Source organism: Typopeltis vanoorti, chromosome 9 (genome assembly GCF_054136105.1).
Source record: "Typopeltis vanoorti isolate ZY-2024b chromosome 9, IOZ_Tvanoo_1.0, whole genome shotgun sequence".
NCBI classification, from domain to species: Eukaryota; Metazoa; Arthropoda; class Arachnida; order Uropygi; family Thelyphonidae; genus Typopeltis; species Typopeltis vanoorti.
In genome coordinates this window covers 130,993,954-131,015,221 of record NC_143557.1, presented here as the reverse complement: position 1 = coordinate 131,015,221, position 21,268 = coordinate 130,993,954, and the positions used below count along the sequence as shown (strand labels likewise).

At 34.2% G+C, this 21,268-nt stretch overlaps 2 protein-coding genes across 3 annotated transcripts in view; both read left to right on the top strand.

Moving 5' to 3' along the window:
• The window catches only part of LOC150103558 (uncharacterized), a 26,631-nt gene extending 20,771 nt beyond the window's left edge, over positions 1-5,860 (top strand). Inside the window, exons 4-5 of the mRNA XM_090398279.1 lie at positions 3,563-3,659; positions 5,748-5,860. Coding sequence (XP_090254405.1) covers positions 3,563-3,659; positions 5,748-5,823 — 173 coding nt within the window. The 3' untranslated portion in view covers positions 5,824-5,860. The remainder of the gene's footprint in view (positions 1-3,562; positions 3,660-5,747) is intronic.
• LOC150103557 (uncharacterized) lies at positions 3,563-21,268 on the top strand. 2 transcript variants are annotated; one of them, XM_090398278.1, is made up of 5 exons: positions 3,563-3,655; positions 16,946-17,041; positions 17,175-17,267; positions 19,368-19,451; positions 20,692-21,268. In XM_090398278.1, exons 2-5 carry the CDS (start codon positions 16,972-16,974, stop codon positions 21,030-21,032), a joined length of 588 nt encoding a protein of 195 aa, XP_090254404.1. In that variant the 5' UTR covers positions 3,563-3,655; positions 16,946-16,971; the 3' UTR covers positions 21,033-21,268. The 2 variants fall into 2 exon arrangements, with proteins under 2 accessions (XP_090254404.1, XP_090254403.1); XM_090398277.1 differs by lacking the exon at positions 3,563-3,655 and adding an exon at positions 15,696-15,778.

The following is a 21,268-nucleotide window of genomic DNA, read 5'->3' as shown; positions in this document are numbered from 1 at the left end:
TAAGAGGTCACAAGACTTTTAGCATATTTAAATTCTATATTTAATTATATATATTTAGTTGTAAATAATTTTATTAATTATTAATGGGTTGGAATCGAAAAAAATTAAAAATATTAATTCAGAGCGCGCTAGTTGAAATGGATTTGAAATTTCGATGTTGGAGTTTTTTTATAGGAAAAATGCACAGATTATGCACGCTTGAATCCTAGGTGAAACAGTAAAAGCGTCCAAATGACACGTAAATCAAAAACTAGGTGTGCAGCTTAACATTTTTAACGTAAAAAAAGTCTTTCTTCTATGAAGTTATTAAATACCTCTTTATTTATCTGTATGAAATAACTTCGACAACTTTAAATAATTTTTAAAATTAATTCATTAAATGTTTAAATTTTATATAATATGCGTATTTATGTATATATCGTAAACACATTCTATAATATTGATTAATAAACTTAGATTAGTAACACTGCTAATCAAAATGCGTGAGAGACTTGGAAGGGTGAATCAATCGACTGTGAGATGCGGTGATTGATTCACTCAATTCAATACCCTTGGAGGGTAATGGATAGCAATGCTGGTAGCCAATGAAGTTCTAACTGAGGCTCGGCTATTGCTGTTACCCTCCTGCCATGATCAGAGCTTTATTAGCTCAATAACACCTTATCCCTACACTGTCCTCTACAGATAACAGGGAAGATGAAAAGCATTCTTGCTTCGCCCCTTTAAGCCAGTCCTTATAAGGAATACGTTCAGGCATTAATGATTCAAAGAGGGTAATGGATGGCAGTGCTGTAGCCAATGAAGTTTACCTTCACCCATCTAACCAAAAAAAAAAAAAACATGCGTTCAGATTATTTTTCCAGTGCATTTGGTAACTGCAAGTAATAACCCTATACGTATATATTTCAATATCTCCTATTAAAATTATATCACTCTTAATTTAAAGAAGGGCATTTTAAGAGTGACCTAAACATCGTAATAATTTAATTTACCTGAGAATTCTTACTTGCCCCCATTGATGTGGAATTTATTATTATTATTATTATTATTATTATTATTATTATTATTACTATTATTATTATTATTGGGAAAAACAAAGCTAATGGTATTCAAAAACCCCTAAACCCTGCTCATAGAAACTAAATATCTCACTATCCGACATCCATCCTCCTATACACAAAGCGCAGAACCTAAAATCACAACCATCACACAGGTGAAAACAACACGCTATCTCGGACTCTTCACTTCGATGCTGATCAAAGTTGGAATAACCATACAAACTACCTACATACCAAGCTTAGGATAATAGCAAGCAAACTATACAGATTAAAAGACATTGCTCCAGCCCACATAAAAATACTAATCTATAAAGCATTATGTGAAAACATTTTAAGATATGCAATCACATCATATGCATTCTGCGCAGACTACAGACTTAACAGGCTACAATTGTTGCAAGATAAAATGGTAAAACTGATATTCTGGGAACAACCCACTCTTATGCAGGAAGCACGGACAAAACACAAAATATTTAAGGTGAAACACTTACGCCACTACACAGTCATGTTAAAACACTACTATAGCCCAACATATAGAGTAACCAGAACAACATATCAAATAACAAGACCACAGTCAACAAACTACATAATATATAAGCACAACAATCACCACGTCAAAGCCACCCGAAACTTCTACGTACCTGACATGATAAACAAACTGCCGTTCGACAACAGAAACCTAGGAACATACAGAGAGCTGAAACAGGGGCTATATAAATATTATAACGAGAATGAAAATTAGAACAATTCCTGTTTCTCCCCCCCCCCACACGCGCACACACACACACACACACCTATGACAAAGCCTTTCTCTAAAAATCATCACTACAAGAACACAAAAAACAAACCTGCCATGTCTAAATCCAACCCTATCTGCACACAAAAAAGTTAAACTGTAATAGCAGTTGAAGTCTTCCAAGCACGTACCAACAAACAGTAAAATCAACACCTGGCTTGTGACCACTATAGGAACACAACCATGAAACCACAACCCTCTGTCATCTATTATCTTCCTCAGATAAGCTCTGCTAAGCTTCTAGGAAGAAAATTATTAACTTCCAAGTATCTGTTATTCACAATTGTAATGTGTTATATATATATATATAATTATTACAGCATCTATGTATGCAATTTATCTGACACATAAAAAAAACAATAAATAAATAAAATAAATAAATCATAATTATTATTATTATGTATATTCTATATTCAAAAATTCTGTATAATCTTTATTGTAAATATTAAAAGAACATGTGATGTAAATACATAATACAGAGGCAAAAAGTATTTTTAAAAAATTTAATTGAAATCCAATGTACAAAATGCAGCACTTAGTGCTGAATTCTGTAAAACTATAAGTAAGTTGTAATGTCACTCAAGATGCTTATTGTGCGTGTAAATATTTTAACAGATCAATAAAAAAAAATAAAGAAAAAAATAAAGAAAATATTATAACTCACATTATTAATATAGCACTCACACCTATTTTTCACTTCACAAACCACCACCATCAAACGCGACGCCTGCTTTGCACGCATAAAAAATTCCAAAGATAAATAGTGTATGCTAATCCCACTCTCTTCATAAAAGCTAATCATAGCTTCAAAGTAGATGGGATTAGCACGTCTTAATCAAACAATCCTCACTAGCCAATCACTGGAATTAACTTCAATGTCAGAATACATTAACCGATAAAAATCGGGATGATAATTATTATTGTTATTGTTATTATTATATCAATGATGTTTATTGCATGTGTAAATATTTTAGCAATCAATAAAAAATATTATCATTAAAAATTATATAACATTCTGTACTAAACTAACATATGTGAATAGTCATATGACAATGATATCAACTTTGTCAAATAAAAGAGGAAATAAATCTGTATATAATAAAATGTAAAATGCAGCATGTAATCATACAACTACGTTGTGTAACTGTGAACTATACTTGCAAATGACTACTGTGATCGTTATTATTCTGTCATATGAATTCCACATTATGCACATTATAAAGATATTAAGAGTGAAAAGTGTAACATAAGGAATTATAGCAGCTTAGCCTAAATATTATGAAATATATGTCATTCTCTGAGAAATAATGATAAGTGAAAATAAATTGATGTACCGAATTGTACAGATGGTTAGTACAGATTTGTAAAGTCGTAAAATTGTCAAGTCTCATTGTTCATTGTTGCTGTTGATTGTTTTAAAATTATTGTTGTGAAAAGTGAAAAAGTACATTTAGCATTATTACATGTTAATAAAAAGTAATTGTTAATGTGAATTGTAAAATAAATGAATTGTAAAATTACAGTGTAAATGAAAAATGCAAAAATTGCTGTTTATCTGTTTTAATGTAAAACTGAAACCATAAATTGTTTTCGTTAGGATTACTATTAATTTTAACATTAATTGTAATATTACATTGTCCTAATCATAATAATTTAAATAACATGAAAAATAATAAACCGTGTTAAAAATTATTATTATTTGTTCTAGATGACTGTAGTCCACCTTTCATGAATGGCGGCTCTTGTATCCATGGCAAGTGCATATGCCCAACGCCATACTCAGGAAATTCTTGTCGTCGATGTAGGTATGATTCATTCCCTTTTTGTAATTTATTGTAAATAAATGATTTTTCGTTTACAAAAGTTACAATTTCGAGAGTTTAGGAGTCATCGATAAAATGACTTATATATATATATATTTAAATTTGTACACTGCCCTCCTCTCTTCTGTTACAAAGTAACCCCGTGCTTCAAGTAGACCTCCCCCTCACTTTATTTCACCAGTGTCACCATACTTTAAAGGATAGAACAAACGAAACAAAACGTTCATGTAAATACTTGAACAAATGAAAAGTATTCGAAGTATTTAGTTTTATGATGGCAATGAACCTTTTTCACATTAGATGGTAACAGGATGGTAAAAGCAGTCTGCAGACAAATACACTGATATCGACATTTAGAAAAAACAGGTGGGACATGATCTGTAAATGCAAGTAATACTGCCTAACTTTCGGGACATCAAAGCAATAATTTTTCAATTTCCTGCCACCGTATCTCACTATAAATACTGGATCATTCGACGTGTGACAATGTTCGTAGTGCACTAATAGTGCAAAAGAAACTCCAACATATCTTACAGTGCGAAGGTCATGTTCATAACAGCTTCGGACCCCACTCGCGCAGAAGATCCAGTTCATCAACACTCTCTTGATAAGTGGTCAGAGGCTCTCTGTCATGTTTTCTGTATAGGAAGCATCAGCCGATGGAGGTCCATCGGTATGACATTCTGGAAACCACAATTTCTCATTGGTCTAATGGTGTGAGCACGTGCAAGAAAATAAACGAAAAGAAATGTTTACGTAAATACCAGCCTAAGTGATGCATGCAATATGAACCTCATATTGCATCCACCGTATTTTTAATGCCGTTGTAATCAGAGCAGTGTTCCAGATTCATCTTCCATCTGCGCATTCTGAAATGATCCTAATGTTACAATAAGTCAATATGCGAAATAGCATTTTTTTCCCCTTCAAGCTTTTCGATTTATTCTTTGTGTTCATGAACCGCGAACATTTGAATTACATATTTACAAGCTATTAGAACGAAAGCCGTAATATTCTAATATATTTAAGCAGTTAAATTTAAATATTATAACTAACTTTCTTTTCCATGTCAAGGGTGTTTGTTCAACCTCCTCTTGTAACACATTAGTTTTTCAGGAATATAAAATAGTTCCAAGTTGCTATCACAAGGACAATAATTGTGATTTTTAATTTTATTATTGCTCTTTTGATCTCTGATCTCATGAAAGTGACTTTCTATTCACACATTAAGTTTGGATAATCATCATCAAGAGTATTGCAATATCTTCAGGTGTTTGGGAACAGATGGCGGAAGATCTAAATGGTTTGTTTCTCATAAAATCCGCATATGAACTTCAGACACATTAGTTAACGAGAGATCTGTTATATGATCATTTCGTTCTCCCCAGAGAATGGGTGCCTACACCTCCACCTCCCGAATTCAGTCTTTTCTCCGAATCTATTGATCCTGATTAACTTGACGAGATTTTAGCAGTCCCTTTTTTATGCTAGTCTCGTATTTCCCACCCAAAATGTCCTTCTATGGAGAGGAATATTGCTTTGTTCCATAACTTCTTTTAAATAAAATTATTACAAATATAATTTGAAGAAATAAGAGATTCAAAAACGTGTCGAGTGACAACTGTGCACAATGAACTTATACTCAATTTATTTTCAAACCAGCGCTCATCTTGAGAATCTAAACAGCTACAAAGGGAGGCAATTCATTAATATTGGTTGAACATCTTAATATCATTACAGGATTTATGTAGATATTCAAAATCCCATGAAAAGCACATGATGAAAGTTTTTGGATTTTACATTTGGATTTACATTAAAATGTATCTGAATCATATAAAATAATTTTATTTGAAAAATTAAAGTTATAATTTGTTGATATACTAGAGTAGTGTTTTCAGGCACTTCCCACCAAGAAGTGTTACCTAATTTTGCAATGATCTCTGTGTCTATTTATAACTAAATATTTATGGCAACTTTAAATAAATACATTCAACTTTTCAAAAAAAATCTTTCAATGAGCGATATATATATATATACGTTTAGTTTTTTTTTGGTTTTGTTTCTACTTAGCCATGGATTTTCAGTGGGTGCTCTTATAGCCACTATTGTAAGATGCATTGTTCTGTTGCATACCTCATTCTGTTGATTTACATTGCTCGTCGCATATGTATACGCCCCGGTGTTATACTTTGTCCCTCCATGGAGCAACAGTCATCTTCAGGAATGCATGACAAGTATCCGGAAGCATTTTGCCTTCATCACCTGCTGCTGCAACAGAAGATTTGCCGTCATCATCTGCTAAGGCTGCCGAGACAGAAGTTGCTTCTCAGCTGTTACCATTATCATCTGCTGCTATTCAGTTGTATCCAACCCTGGATTCTTCCGACTATAGACTCTCGAATCCTCTGTAAGGAGTTACACAACAAACATCGAATATTCATTCCATTGAAATGAAAGTCTTAACTTCTTAAAGCGATTTGTAGATAAATGATTTGACCTGATTGAGCGGAATATGATACCTTTTGAATATTTTTGTTTCCACTGATATTCTATGACATCAAAATACAACAATTGTGATTAATAGATATTAAATCTTCTGCTCAAATATGTTTGAAATTTCCTGTCACATTTATTAAATATTAATATTAAACATTAACAGATTTGTGACTAATTTCCTTGCAATGGTATTAATTCCACTAATTTCCCGAATTCCCATTTATTCCTTATCAATTATAAACAGACACATAATCATTGCTATAGGCTTAACACTATCACATTCAATAATTATTATCAATAAATTTAAGAAAATTCTAATCCAGCCATTGTTGTCTAATTCTGTCTTAAAATACATTGATGTTATGACCCCGTGGGTGGAATAGCTGCTGTTCCACATAATTCCATTCAATATTATTATTTTTATTATTAAGAGAGACCGCTAGGGAGTCAGAGACTCATCAAGGGAGACTACATACTACACACACCAGCTATCATACTTATTCTTGAATTCATTCACACTGCTTGCACTCACAATATCCAATGGCAATCCATTCCAATCACACACCACCTTCTGAGAGAAAAATCTGGCCCTTACACGCTTCTTGGCAGCCTTCATTCTCAGCTTCCAAGGATGTCCTCTCGTTCTTTTCGCACCCTCCATAAATTGAAAAATCCCATCAATTGAAATCCTGTATGATTCTTTCAGAAGTTTGTAAGTCTCAATCATATCACCCCTCTTTCTCCTATTTGCTAGTGTCTGCAATCTACAAATTCTCAACGCGTCTTCATAATCAGTATTCCACAATCCTGATATCATTTTTACCACTCTGCTTTGTATTCTCTCCAATATATCAGAATCACATCGGAAACCAGGAGACCAGACCTGCGCACAATAGTTCAACTGAGGTCTTATCAATGCCTTGTAAAGAGGAAAAATAAAATCCTTATATTTATATGTGAACGTTCGTTTGAGCATTGCAATTATCCTTTGAGTTGTATTTGCAATCTTTGCCACATGACCCATGAACCTCAACTTATCTATTAACCTTCCAAGATCCCTAGCCTCATCAGTTTCTTCTAGCCTAATCCCACCAATATAATACGACATTGGATAGGTAATCATGCCGAAGTGAATGACTTTACATTTACTGACACCCATTTTCCTATGCCCACAATTCCAGCTTATTCAAATCATTCTGCAAGGACTGCACATAAGCAGCATTCATGATTACCCTGCCTATCTTTGCTTCATCAGAAAATAACTGTATGTCTCTTGTCAAATCATTAATGTACAGATTGAATAACAGTGGACCAAGCACTTATCCTTGTGGTACACCATTTGTTACCTTAAACCTTGGAGACTCAGACACCCGTATAACAATTTTTGATATCTGTCAGTCAGCCATCCTCTTATCCATGCTAATGTTGTATAACCCAAATCCATTTTCTCCAATTTATGCAGCAGTCCGTCATATTGTATTCTGTCAAAACCCTTATCAAAATGCAAAAGTATGATGGTGTATCCATTCCCCTTGTCTAGTTCAATGGCAACATTGTCATAGAATGTGAGCAAGTTGCTAAAACATGACCTTCCCTTAGTAAACCCATGTTGTTCATTTCAAAGTAGAGATTTACTGTCAACCCATTTCTAATTGCGGCCCTAATTAATTTTTCTAAAATCTTCACCACCACTCCTGAGATACTAATTGGGGCCGCATAGACCGATGTTTGATAGATGGGTCTTTGCACCACCCTTATGCAATGGAATTACCATACATTGATTTCATTCCTGCAGAATCTTCCCTGTTCTGAGACTCATATTAAATATCTTGGTCAAAGAAATGATCAACTCAGCTGAACACTCTTTGAGCACACATGATGATATTCCATCAGTCTATATTTCTGAATTCTTATTCAATTTGTGCAACAGCTCTAATTCCTCGGCCTCACACACCTGCGTTTCTTCATCTAGTAAAGAGGTAACAGTGAGCTCAATGTTGCGTTCACTAGGTTGATAGCTTTTAACAAAATGGGCACTCATTAACTGAACAACCTTTTCTGCATCAGTAACCCTCACTACATCTGGATTTAGAAGCGTTATTCTTTCACATTCATTCTTTCTTTTACTTGCAGCATATCAATAGAATTCTCGTGGATTGTCTTTCGCACGCAGAGCAGTTTATTTTCAAACTCAGACTTTGCTTTCCGTACAACAGTTGTGACTATTCTAACCTGCTGCTTATAACGTTCATAACGGACGTCATCCTTATGCGAGCGGTATTCCTTCCACATCGTCCTTTTCTTACGAATCTCTACTCCAATTATTCTTCGCACTCTCGAGACACATTCTGATATCGCATCATTTAAATATTATTTAAATGCTTCCCATACACTGTCGATATCCTTTCCATCCAGCAACCGATCCTATTCCACTGAACTCAGTATACTCCTCAGTTGGTCATAATTTCCTGCTTTGTAGTTCAGCATGTAACCTTTCCTGAATTGAACCTTCATAAACCTAGTCACTTTCCAAGTGAGTACCGCGTGATCACTGTCACTAACTGGAGGCAGAATAGTTACGTCTTTAACTGAAATGTCCTCTGACACTATAATCAAATCTAGCACTTTTTGACCTCGAGTTCCTTCTGTCACATGCTGCTTGAGGAAGTTGTACCGCAACAGCTCAATAAATGCATTTTCATTCTTCTCATGAGATTCTACCGCTACCCAATCAATATTTGGATAATTAAGGTCTCCTATTATGATTACTCTTTTCGCGCTTACATTTTCTATTTGGTGATGCATTTCTTCATCACCAGCAACCGATCCACCAGGTCTGTAACAACACCCCACTGTGTAATTTGTCTTGTTAGATTCCACCTCACACCAGATGGCTTCAAACTCACTGCCACGTGAAATATTGTTAGTACTATTTCTACATATACCCTATTCAGTTTTATACCGTTTATAAATATTCATGGAAATATTATCTAATTACACGACAATTGAACAATTAATTCAATTATTATTCGATAATATTTATGTTATCCAATAATATAATATTTCTATATAATAATATAAAATACGACTATTTCTACTAAATATTCCATAATCTTCACATGCTTTAAAAGAAAGCCTGGTGAAATAAGAAAGGTGCGCTTGTCTAGTGTCGAAATATTGTTTTATATGAAATTAATCGCCCAAAGTTATTTTCTTGATCTGTAAATAAAACTAGCACTTGTTATTTTGTCTGGTGTGAAGGTGATGAGATGTAAATTGCTATTTAACCAAAATTAGTATTGGTTTTAATAATTTATAAAAATATTCCTAGAATAGCATTTTACAAATAATATTTTAGAAAATAAATTCTTTTTTAAAGAATAAATTAAGTTTTCTTTTCAAAAATTGAAATTAAACAAATACACCATTTTTTAAAAAATATACACACGTATATATATATAGGAGGAGAGGAGTCGACCGTGAGATACGGTAATTAATATCCTTGGAGGGTAATGGTTGGCAATGCGGTATCCGTGGAGGTAATGGATGGCAATACTGTACCCAATGAAGTTCTAACTAAGGATCGGCCACTGCTGTTATCCACCTGCCATGATCAGAGCTTTAATAGCTCAATAACACTTTATCCCTACACTGTCCTCTATAGATAACGGGGAAGATGAAAAGCATTCTTGCTTCGCCCCTTGAAGCCAGTCCTTATAAGGACGATATATACAAAAATTTATAATTTTAACATTGGGTATATATTCGACTATACATATATATATATATCATCATCATCATCATCAAATTCCTGCCATGTACCCTCAAGGGGTGTACAGGATATGATAGTACTACATGAAAAAAATTACATCATTATTAATTTCCTATCTACAATTTTCCTCTTTCTGTTACTTGTCAAGACTCCAACATTATCAGATCTTATATTTCTATCGTCTAAAGCACTTTGTATCGTTTTGCTGCCACCCTGGCAGAGAACACTTGTTTTGCTAATCTTTCCTCGCCCATTCTATTTAAGTGACCATACCACCTGAGATTAGCTCTGCTAACGCATTCCTGGATGCTGACAATGTCAAGTTCTTTCCTAATATCCTCGTTTTTAATATGATATTGCCATTGATGCCATCTGTTCACGCCTATAATCTTTCTCAGGACTCTCATATCTGTGGTCTCTAGTCTTTGGTCAAGTGTTTTACTTCTGACCCAGCTCTCAGATCCATAAGTTAAAACTGGTTTGAACACTGTCTTGTATACAGCTAATTTAGTGTTCAGACTAATTTCTCTCTTATTCCATATGAATTTATTCAATTGACTTCCCACCATACCAGCTTTGCTGATTCTGTTGTCTATTTCTATATTGAATTTACCATCTTCAGTAAACATCGTGCCTAAATAGCTGAAATGTTTTACTTGTTCCACAGGTTCTCCATTCACAACACAGTTGACATTTTCAATGATTCTGCCTATTTTCATTGTCTTTGTCTTTTTATTGCTGACCTTCATACCATATCTATTACAACAGCTATTTAATTTAGTCAGAGAATCTTGCAGACTTGTAGCAGATTTATTTAGAAGTATAACATCATCTGCATAAAGCAAAGAGATGACATTAACATCTCCAATTTTGATATCATGTTTAATACCACTTTCCTTCATAATGTGATCCATATAGATAATGAATAACAGAGGGGATAATGTACATCCTTGTCTCACACCAGATTTAACATTAAACCATCTTCCTGTACTTCCTTCAATTCTGACTGCTGACTTACAACTCAAATAAAGACTAAGTATTGCTTGGTATAATGCCCCATTCACACCATATAACTGCAGCGTATTGAATAGCTTCTCTCTTGGCACCTTGTCATATGCCTTTTCCAGATAGACAAAACTTAAATACAGATCTTTGTTATATTCCCATGCTTTCTCGACTATTTGTCGTAAAGTGAAGATCTGATCCTGATAGCCTCTATTTGGCTTGAATCCAGCTTGTTCTTCACCAAGCTTTTCTTCCACAATTCTTCTCAACCGTTTCTCAAGTATACTTGCATAGATCTTGCCAGGAACGCTCAGTAGAGAAATACCTCTGTAATTCTCACATTCAGTTTTATTTCCCTTTTTATATATGGGTACTATGAGAGCTCTACTCCAATCATCGGGAATTTGTCCCTCTGTCCAGGCTTTCTGAACTATGCAGTGCAGCCACTGTAAGACTCTTATACCGCCATACTTCAGCATTTCTGGTCGAATATCATCTACTCCTGCTGCCTTTCCACATTTCAAGCCTTTGATGGCTTTTTCTACTTCAAGTATATGGATATGTATTCCTGACTGCATGCCTGGGCAGTGTTTTTACCACTGTGCTCTCATCACTGCTTGTTTCATTTAGCAGTTTTTCAAAGTAATTACTCCATACTTAAAGGATATCTTTTTCTCCCGTTTTCATATCACCTTTATCATCTCTAATTCCTTTTACAGCACTCTTTCCTCCATTCTTAAGTTTCTTCAGCAACCTCCAGAATATTTTGCCACCTTCTTGATATTTATTTTCTATATTCTTGCCAAATTCCTCCCATGACTTTTGTTTAGCTAGTTTTACACAGTGTTTAGCATTCTTGCATTTGTCTCTATATTCTCTAAGAGCAAAAGCTGACTTATTTGCCAGGAACTTTTGGTATGCTTTCTTCTTTTCCTTCACTGCCTCTTTAACTTCCTGTGTCCACCAGGGAGTTCTGATTTTTTTATCCTTACAAACAACCTCACCACATGCCTCTCTGGCAGAATCAATCAATGTTTTCTTCAGAGTTTGCCACTGAATCTCCAAGGTTTGATTCCTGTTCTCAAACTCTTTCATTTTTTCTTCAATAATCTTTGTGTATTTTAGTCTACAGTTCACATCTGAGAGCTGCTCAACTTTTATTCGCTTTAAAACTTTCTTACATGTTATTCTTTTCAATATGAAATTCAATTTTATCCTGCTTAAGACTAAATAGTGATCACTTCCAATTTCAAATCCTCTGTACACTCTGGTGTCCTGCACCAGGGAGAAAACATCACTATCAACAATAACATAGTCAATGAGACTTTTCTTATTCCTAGCCTCTTCTCTCCATGTGAATTTGTGCACATTTTTATGTTGGAACATGGTGTTAGTAATGACCAGTCCATGTCCTGAGCAGAAATCCAACAGATATTTGCCATTATTATTAGCTTTGCTCTTTTCTCCAAATTTTCCCAAAATATTTTTGTATGTCTGACAATCATTTCCTACTCTGCTATTTAGATCCCCAACAAGGACCAACTTTTCATTTTTCATTGTGTCAGTTGCTTTTTCTAAAGCCTCAAAAAATTCCTCCACTTCTACTTTAGTAGAACCTTCTGTGGGGCCATAGGCACAAATAAGTCTCATTGTCCAGTTCCCCATTCTCATATTTGCCCACATTACTCTACTTGAGACTGACTGCCATTCAAGAAGATTAGCCTCGTATTTTGTGTTGAATACTATGGCTACTCCTTCTTTTCCTTGATTCTCATTGCCTGAATATAACATTTTGTATTTATTGCTCAGAAAGAGCTCACCAGTTTTGGTCTTTTTTGTTTCAGTCACCCCTATTATGTCGATCTGGTACTTATCTAATTCCTCAGCTAGCTCCATTTCTTTGCCATTCAGGCTTCTTACGTTGATAGTACCGATCTTTAACTCTGGTGATGTTGAGTTGGGGTTTATTTTCAGATTTGTTCCAGTAGCTGACTATTCGCTGTTCGCCCTGGTTCCCTGGCGAAAACAACGGGGGCCTTGTTTAACCGGGCGACGCACCAGCCGGCATGAAATTTTGTCATGTTCTACCATCATTCTATATTTTGGTTTAACCAATAAGAATACAATTTGGTCGGCTAAATCCCAAATTCCCAGCCAATCCTCGTCCGTTCAGTATCCAAGTAGATACCCAACAGGGTGCACCACGAGAAGGTGAGGATTGGACATTAGGTCAGAAGCCCTGGTCGGTTCTCCGCATTCCTTTAAAGGCTATGTGGAGTGTTCCTCTCAGTTATACAGCTTTGACCCTTAAACACCCCCTTATATAAACTTATATATATATATATATATATATATATATATATATATATATATATATATATATATATATATATATATATATATATATATATATATATAAATTTATAATTTTATCATTGGGTATATATTCGACACTATAAGACGTATAAGACGTAGCTGGATCTTTAGGCAATCCATATAGGCGAGCGATGAGTGGGTGCAGAAAACGGAGGAAGACAGGTAAATTTCTAGCCAACCCTGTTGTAGTTCTCAAGAGATTGTTTGTTCGGTTAGAAAGTTATCTAGTAGGATTTCTTTAGAGAAAGGAATCCTACTATTATTTTTTGATTTATGGAAATCAGTGTATACAGATGACTAAGCAAGAAGTATTGCCATTGAAATAAAAATCAATGAGAAATTACCAAAACTAGCAGTATACAAGACAGTGTTACAACCTAATTTTAACTTATGGATTTGAGATATGGGCTTGAAAAGAAAAACTAGGTGATCATGTGACATCTATAGCGAATGAGGAGAACGATTAGGTGAAATCAGTGTCAGATCATAAAAAAATGAAAAGGTTAAAAATGAAATTGATACTGTTAAGATTGCATGATCGCTTAAAGAGAATGGAGAGTGTAGGTTAGCAAAAGGAAAACCAGAACATTAGTGGATTTATGCAGTTAGTTATTGTCTAGGAAAATCTGACAATGCTAACGTCATGATAAATAACAGATTAATTTATTAATAAAAGAAGAAGAGCACTTTAACGGTGTATATCTGGAAATTATAACAGAAATAGTTAAAGAGAACAATACTTACCTATTTTCATGCTTGCATTTTCACGTGTCCTTCTTCTCTGAGTATTGCATCTTCTGTTAAATATAAGTGAGGGGTGTCGGGAAAGTACCTTTGAGAAAACAATTAACTGAATAAATGAGTGTCACGGTATTCATTCAGCACACTTATCAAACGAAATAACATGACTGATAAAAGTTTGCTCTTTTCTGTTCTGCCAAAAGTAATGGGAAGATACTTTTGAAGTATGTGTGCTACTTCTTAATAGCAAGTATAATTATTTTGTGTGTGTGTCGGCATGGGAGAGCGACAGTCAAGATAGTAATCAATTAAGCTCTTGTAAATGAATATTCCATATATTGCTCCTAAGAAAGACAGAGCAGCTCTCAACTTCAACCAATGTTTCACCTCTTTTCACAAAGCAGTCTATTAAGGATCATAAATTGGTCCATATGCTTACAACAGCTTTAAATATAGTTTATCGATAGGATGATTAGAAAAAAAAGGAATTTATTTAATAAGGGTTTTTTAATCTTGGGGATGTATTACGATACTAGTTGGTATGAGGATAATATCATGGAGTAGTCGTGTTCAGTCCCGTCTTTCATTACATTCACAATCGAATAGAATTCTTACCTCTAAAAACCTAAGAGGAGATGTTTCGTATAGCCTTTCTCTTGAATAAAAGAATCAACCTTTTGCGAATTCAAACCTGGGAGTTACTTTGCTTCTATGATAATCGCAAATATTTCGAAGCCTGCTTGCAGATATGGTATACAGTGCAACAGAACTATTTACATTTAGTTCAGTTGTAATTAATCTTCTTTTAGATTAATACTGAAGCATTCTGGGAAACACATCTGTAAACGTCAGTGACCTTTACTAATTTATTGCGAAGAATGTGTTTATTTTTAAAAAAAAGTAAATAAAGAGATAGCCTATCTGTCATTGTTATGTATACTGATTATTCTGTTATTTTAAGCATTCGCATATTTATGCTACAGAGAAGCATAGCCTGTTGCTAATCGAGTTATTAACAGCAGAACCTTAATTACTTATTATGAACTAGAATTTTGTATTATGCGTATCAATGCATTTGTGCGTATGTGTTTTGAATATGTACAACATAATAGGTGTAAGAAGAAAGACTGCATGTCGTTTTGCATATTTGGACAATAATATCCGAAGTGATTTTGAGGGAGACATTACAGATAATGATTCCAAAATCAATAAAAAAATTATCAGTTTGTTGGAATAAATTACAAATATTGCCTTTCGATTAATTCTTAAAATTTTGATATGTTTTTTTTTATTTTTGCAGTGCCAGAAACCCCGGATATGTGACTCTAGAGCAGTGTTTCTTAACTTGGGGGGGAGATTTGAGTATTTTTTCGGGACAATTAGAAAATATGTTGCGTTCGTCACCTCATCACTGATATACTCAACTATCAACGTTGAGGTGGGGCATTCAAATCTTTGAAGCGTTGAGGTGGGGCATGATCCAAACAACGTTGGGAAATACTGCTCTAGAGACACAAAAACTCAGATCATATTTCTGAATGATATTTGCATTGCTACTGATTAAATTCTGTCTCGACCTTTGACATCTCATTATAGGTTAGAGTCCCTTATAAAAGGACTTACGCATTTATGATAAGCTACAAGTTAACAAGAGTTATTACAGTTCATACGATCAGCATGAATAATATGTAGGTCCGTTTACAAAATATTGGTAAGTATTCATGCTATTCTTTTATTTATACACGTTACTACTCCTAGAACCTGTGCGCATATTTTCTTTCAAATAATTTATGACTTTGATCAATTAATAGTTCTAAAAATTGGACAGTTAACAAACCAGACTATTTTTGAACGGTATCATTAGATTACATAACAAATGTCTGATATCTGTTTTGAGTACAGGCTTCAATTCAGTACGACGCCCATCTGGAAAGTTAACATTTGGGAAAATTTTTCACCTAAAGATGAAGCAGCCCATCTCATATAGAAAGTCATATAGAAGAAACAGGGCTTGCCCTCCTGGAGGTTTATTTGTTTACTTCTGCAAAGTATTAAATGACAGAGAATATGCTTTAATAAGCATATAGAGATAAGGGTAAAACGTTCTATCATTGCCAAAATTAGATTTACTATGGGCTAACCCTAAAGGAAGATGGGGGAAATACTTTTATTCAGTTCATATATCTGAAAAATGACACTTTCCAAAAGCTTTTATTTCAGAAGAAACCTAATAGGAACATATCAGTTAACTTTTCTGATGGAGATGGCAGTGTCGGGCAAAAATTAAATGAAAGTTTTTTTATGTAATGTTTAGGAAAGCCGTTTTTCTGAAAGATTGTAAGAAGAAACTGCAGTCAGTGACAAAAATCAGGCTATGCCGAAAATTCACCAATAATCAGGACAACCCCACTGCCACTTGATGGAAAAATCACATTGCACTGAAAGACAGTTGACTCAAAACGAATTCAAAGGCCTTTCATCGAAATCAAAGAATTTATCGAAATAATAAATCAAGAAGAAAATAATTTACAGAGAAATTAATATTAAAAAGGACATCAATTAAAATATAAAACGGTTAGAATGAGAAACATACATATCAAATACTGAAAAATGAAACTTCGACCTAAGTATCAACAGTCACAATAAAAGCAGTTTATTGTTATACAATTTTCTGAAAATTCTTTCTTTGATAAATATGGCATCGATCAGTTAATATACCAGGATATTTTCTTTAAACCAGTTGATACTTAGGTCGAAGTTTCATTCTTCAATATTTCATACGATGTTATTTGATATTATTATTATTTGATAAAAGTATTATTTGATAAGAGAATCAGAAGCCTTTTGTAAAATACTTTATTGTTATCATTTTCCCCAGATATTGTTTTCTAAGTGCATGAGGTAATGTTGATCCAAGTGTATATTGTCTTCTTTGGACTCCTCTCCGTGGTCTTCTTCAGTGCTGGAACTGATGGTAAGTAAATATTACTCGAATGGTAGAATCACTCACATTACCACAACAAGTAAGAGGAATGAAATTATCTAGAATAACGTTGCTCACAAATCACGTCAAGGATGATTACATTAATAACGTATGCTTTTTTCAGACGACAATGTCCCAGATGGCAACAATGGAAGTTCTTCTGTCTTGAGTAATTCCTCATGTGCCACGGCATACGGTGGAGATTATTCTCAATGTGGTAAGTTTCTTTAGATTTATTTGTTTTGATTTTAGTATGTTGGTTACATACGCCATTCAGTCAAATTATTATGACCATTGTCCCAATAGCATATGTCCCATAACATTCAAAGGTCTTTAGAATTCATAACAAGGCGTGGTGGCATAGACTCTTTAAAACTTTGAATATTGCTAGAGAAAAACTGTACCATGTTGACAGAGTTAATTCCCATACATATATGAAGTACTGGATTCAAAAAGTGTATCTCTCGCGTGTGATCAGCAGCAAATGTTTGTAGCAATCAGAGTCGGGCTACAAGGGATTCTAATGAGAACATGGGAATCTATAACGCTGGCGTCTCATACTTTGAGCTGGGTCGTGACACCCATGTTATGACTTTTCCCAGATTTTCGCCTAACTCTCCAATACCATTTATACATCATAGCTGGTAAGAACATTCATCTGAAAAAGGACCTTATTCAAGAAACATTTCCATTTTTTCTTCAAATTTCAGTAGTCTAATGAGGTCTTTGTCTTTCAGCTGCAAACTGTGGATATTTTCATTCTTATTTTCAGTCCAAAATAAGGAGGGAGAGTAAGGTCCTTGACTGGGAGCATATTTCAGAGATTTAGAGAGGAGGAGTGTATGTTGAACGACATCTAGGAAACAGATCTGGTTAAATTTCACAGTGGAGAGTTCCACAATTTCATCCGTGGGCTTGCAAAATTGCTGGTCCTATTTGTGCACAGTTTTGTCTGTTGGCATGACAGTCTCTCGGTATATTGGGTGCAAACACCTAGTCGGGTTGGAGTCCCATAGCTTCAGTAACTGTCGTTATGCTCTTCCGTACCCTTCCACTCCAGGAACCCCTTAACTTAAAGCACTTCACGAAATGCCTTCAATATTGGCAGTTTCCTGGTGACTACTGTCATCGTACAATCAATACCAATCCTACAATCATGATGTCTTACTTTCGAAGTCCATCAGATCACTTCGTTGCCTATGTTGATCAGCAACTTGCAATGAAGTAGAGGTGTGTTATGTACTATTCTCCGTAATGCAAGTGGCACTAGCAGGTTGACTGGCTGATTACGAAATAACTGGAGTAATAAAAATATTTTAACAAAACCTGGAATTCAATTTTACATTTACATTTTCTTAAATTTGCCTTGATATTCACACAATTTTGGAATTAGAAAAGGCGAGAATTCTACTGTAAGATATACTAAACCATCTAGTGTAGGAAATTGATTGTCAGTCGATTTTCTCCACTTTTTTTTTTAATTTTGCCTTAAGTTTGCAAATAAAGATAATAAAAGGATAAAATATAAAAATATAATAAATAAAGATAATAAATTTAAAAAATTCGTTTATTAGTTTATTTAACTCCAGAACTGAACTAGATGCGATTTGATAAAAAATTTTAGCGAATTTTAATGCTGTTAGATAATCTGTAAAAAGAACATTATGTTTAATGTATTTTACCGAAAACAAAATCAAATTAATTTCCATATAAATTCGCCTAATAGCGTATCTCTCGTATTTATGAAATATCGCGAACAATTCTAAATAATTTTTAATATCTAATTGCTATATTACATATTTATTTATTGTTTAAAACATATTTAAAATTCTTGTCTTGGGAATATCTTACAATTAAATTAGAAAAATCCTCTAATGCATTTTAATTAAAGGGAATATGCCCTTTAAATTTCATTTTTAACTTCACTACACTTACTTCCTTTGGGTTTAAACTTTTTTAAACAAGTTCGTGGGTGGTGTGCTAATGATAGCTGTTCACTGATGGTGAGCTAAAGGATATGAATAAATCAAGGGTTTAAAGGGAGACAATAGATCAAATAAGTCCAACCGTCTTGTGATCCTTAATCCTAACACGAATATGTTAAGTATGACATAATGGGAATTCTACAGTCGAAGTTTTGAACTGCGGAGTTTAAATCTGGGTTTCCCGGATGAACTCCGCCTTGATTTGTATAAGCCAAAGACGACTAACAAAAATTAGTCTAATTTCAGGTAATGTCTTCACAGAAGACACTTTTTGGATAACGTTTGTGAGCAGCATCATTGTTATAGATTTTTTTTTCGCATTTTTTCTCCAGGTGGTTGCGGCCTGAATGGAGGATCATGTATCTGTAGCAGTTGCATATGCCCGTCACCAAACTCTGAAGTTTCTGGTTATAAACGTAGGTATCCTTTAATTTCACCTTTATTTTTGAGATATGATTTAAGTATTTACGAGTCATCCTAACAGTGATGGCACTTTAGGTTAGTACACATCTTCCCTTACCTTTTGTTGCGAAGCATCAACGTGGTTTAGCCCTCTCTCCGCCTCGTTTCTTTCTCAACTGCCACAATTTAACTTTCGTTTAAAAAAATAAAAGTTCCATGCATGTAAGAGGATAAATCGAAAATTCTTATCAATCTTTATTTGTCCTTAGTCTAAAATTGACAAGGAAAAACCACTTCTGGATGCATATAATAATTAGCCTCTCCAAAACCTCAACTGTTTCTGTTCTAACTCTTCCCTTCCCTACTGGAATTACCTTGGTCTCTTTCCATTCATTAACTGTGCTTGAGTTCAGACTTAGACCATGTCAGAGGCACTGTTAATTATTCATGCACTTTCATTCTGAAATCTTTGTGACATTCATTAAAACCCAGAATCAAATTATGGGTTTTAATGAATCTTGTGTCACAACCATAATACCATCATCAAACCCACCTGTATCATTTAATCTAGGTTTATCACAGCACTCACATATCTAATAGGTCATCTAGACTCTTCGTTTGATTTGTTATATAGGGGAAAACGTTCTCTCTCTCTAAATTCCCTTTGCCTACGGGTTACACCTTTCCATAGTTTCTCCTAACCTGCTCCTTATCTGCTTCTAAACCCAGGATCACCTTTGTCCCGTATTGAATTCACATCCAAATGCTTTTTCGTCCGCCGATCTCTCCCTCCATCTTTATCTATCCTAATAGCCATAATGATCACCCTTATATCATTTGGTTTTATTTGTATACGCGGTTCAAAACCGTATTCAGATTTCCCTGTTCTGTAGCAGTGTGCAACTAAGTATTTTATTCCCTTGACGTCTACCTCAACACCGAGAAACCTCGAACCCACTATATGTATTACTTCTACGAGGTTCTCTAGCCTAGTTGACTTTAATTCCTCCATAATACTTCCACGTCATTTCTATCCTGTCTTCCTCACTGAATAATCTCTATCCATTACATTATATTATTGTAACGATATCTTCTTTTGTTACACATCACTCAATAAGTATATTAATGTTTGGCTCCAGATTAATTGCATTAGTGTATTAAAATTATTTTCTTTTGAATTAATAAACAACTATGATAACCAGCTACGATGCCGAGGTATGTTATATTTAATATGATTGTTTTATTTGTTTCTAGGTATCTTCGAAATTGTCCCAGAGATTGTTTTAGCAGTTACTGTTGTCATTGGAAACGTCCTTATGTTCATTTTTATTCCTCGATCCATACGTAGACATAAGAATAATATACACGGTAGATTCATAGTGCCAGAATCAAGTACAGGAATGCAAATCAACAATGCAGCAGAGGGTTTTCCTTCACCATCTCCTGTTATTGTTCAGGTGTATCCAACTCAAAATTCATCTGGCTATAGACTCTCAAATCCTGAGTTTTCAGTTGCACAAATATCGAATACTCATGCTATTGATATGAATGTGTTTAAAACAAACCTCACAGATAAAACTAACAAGGAGAATTGATAACAGAATCCTTCTACATTGATAAAGTTCGTGACATTTAAATACTCTTATTGTATATTAGTACTAAAAGATTTGATATGAAGGAAAATGATGATTTATTGATAGATAAATAGAACTGCTAACTTTTCAAAAATACTGAAGTTCGCCATCTCATAAAAATAAAAGCGAGTAGGATTTAAAATTCAGAAAACTGAGACAATTTATGTACAATTCGTTTATATAACAATAAACGTATC

Coding starts and splice junctions, on each gene's coding strand:
- LOC150103557 (XM_090398278.1), top strand. CDS start 16,972: ATGTTGATCCAAGTGTATATTGTCTTCTTTGGACTCCTCTCCGTGGTC. Junction 17,268..19,367: donor TGGAGATTATTCTCAATGTG/GTAAGTTTCTTT, acceptor TTTTTTCTCCAG/GTGGTTGCGGCCTGAATGGA. Junction 19,452..20,691: donor TGAAGTTTCTGGTTATAAAC/GTAGGTATCCTT, acceptor ATTTGTTTCTAG/GTATCTTCGAAATTGTCCCA.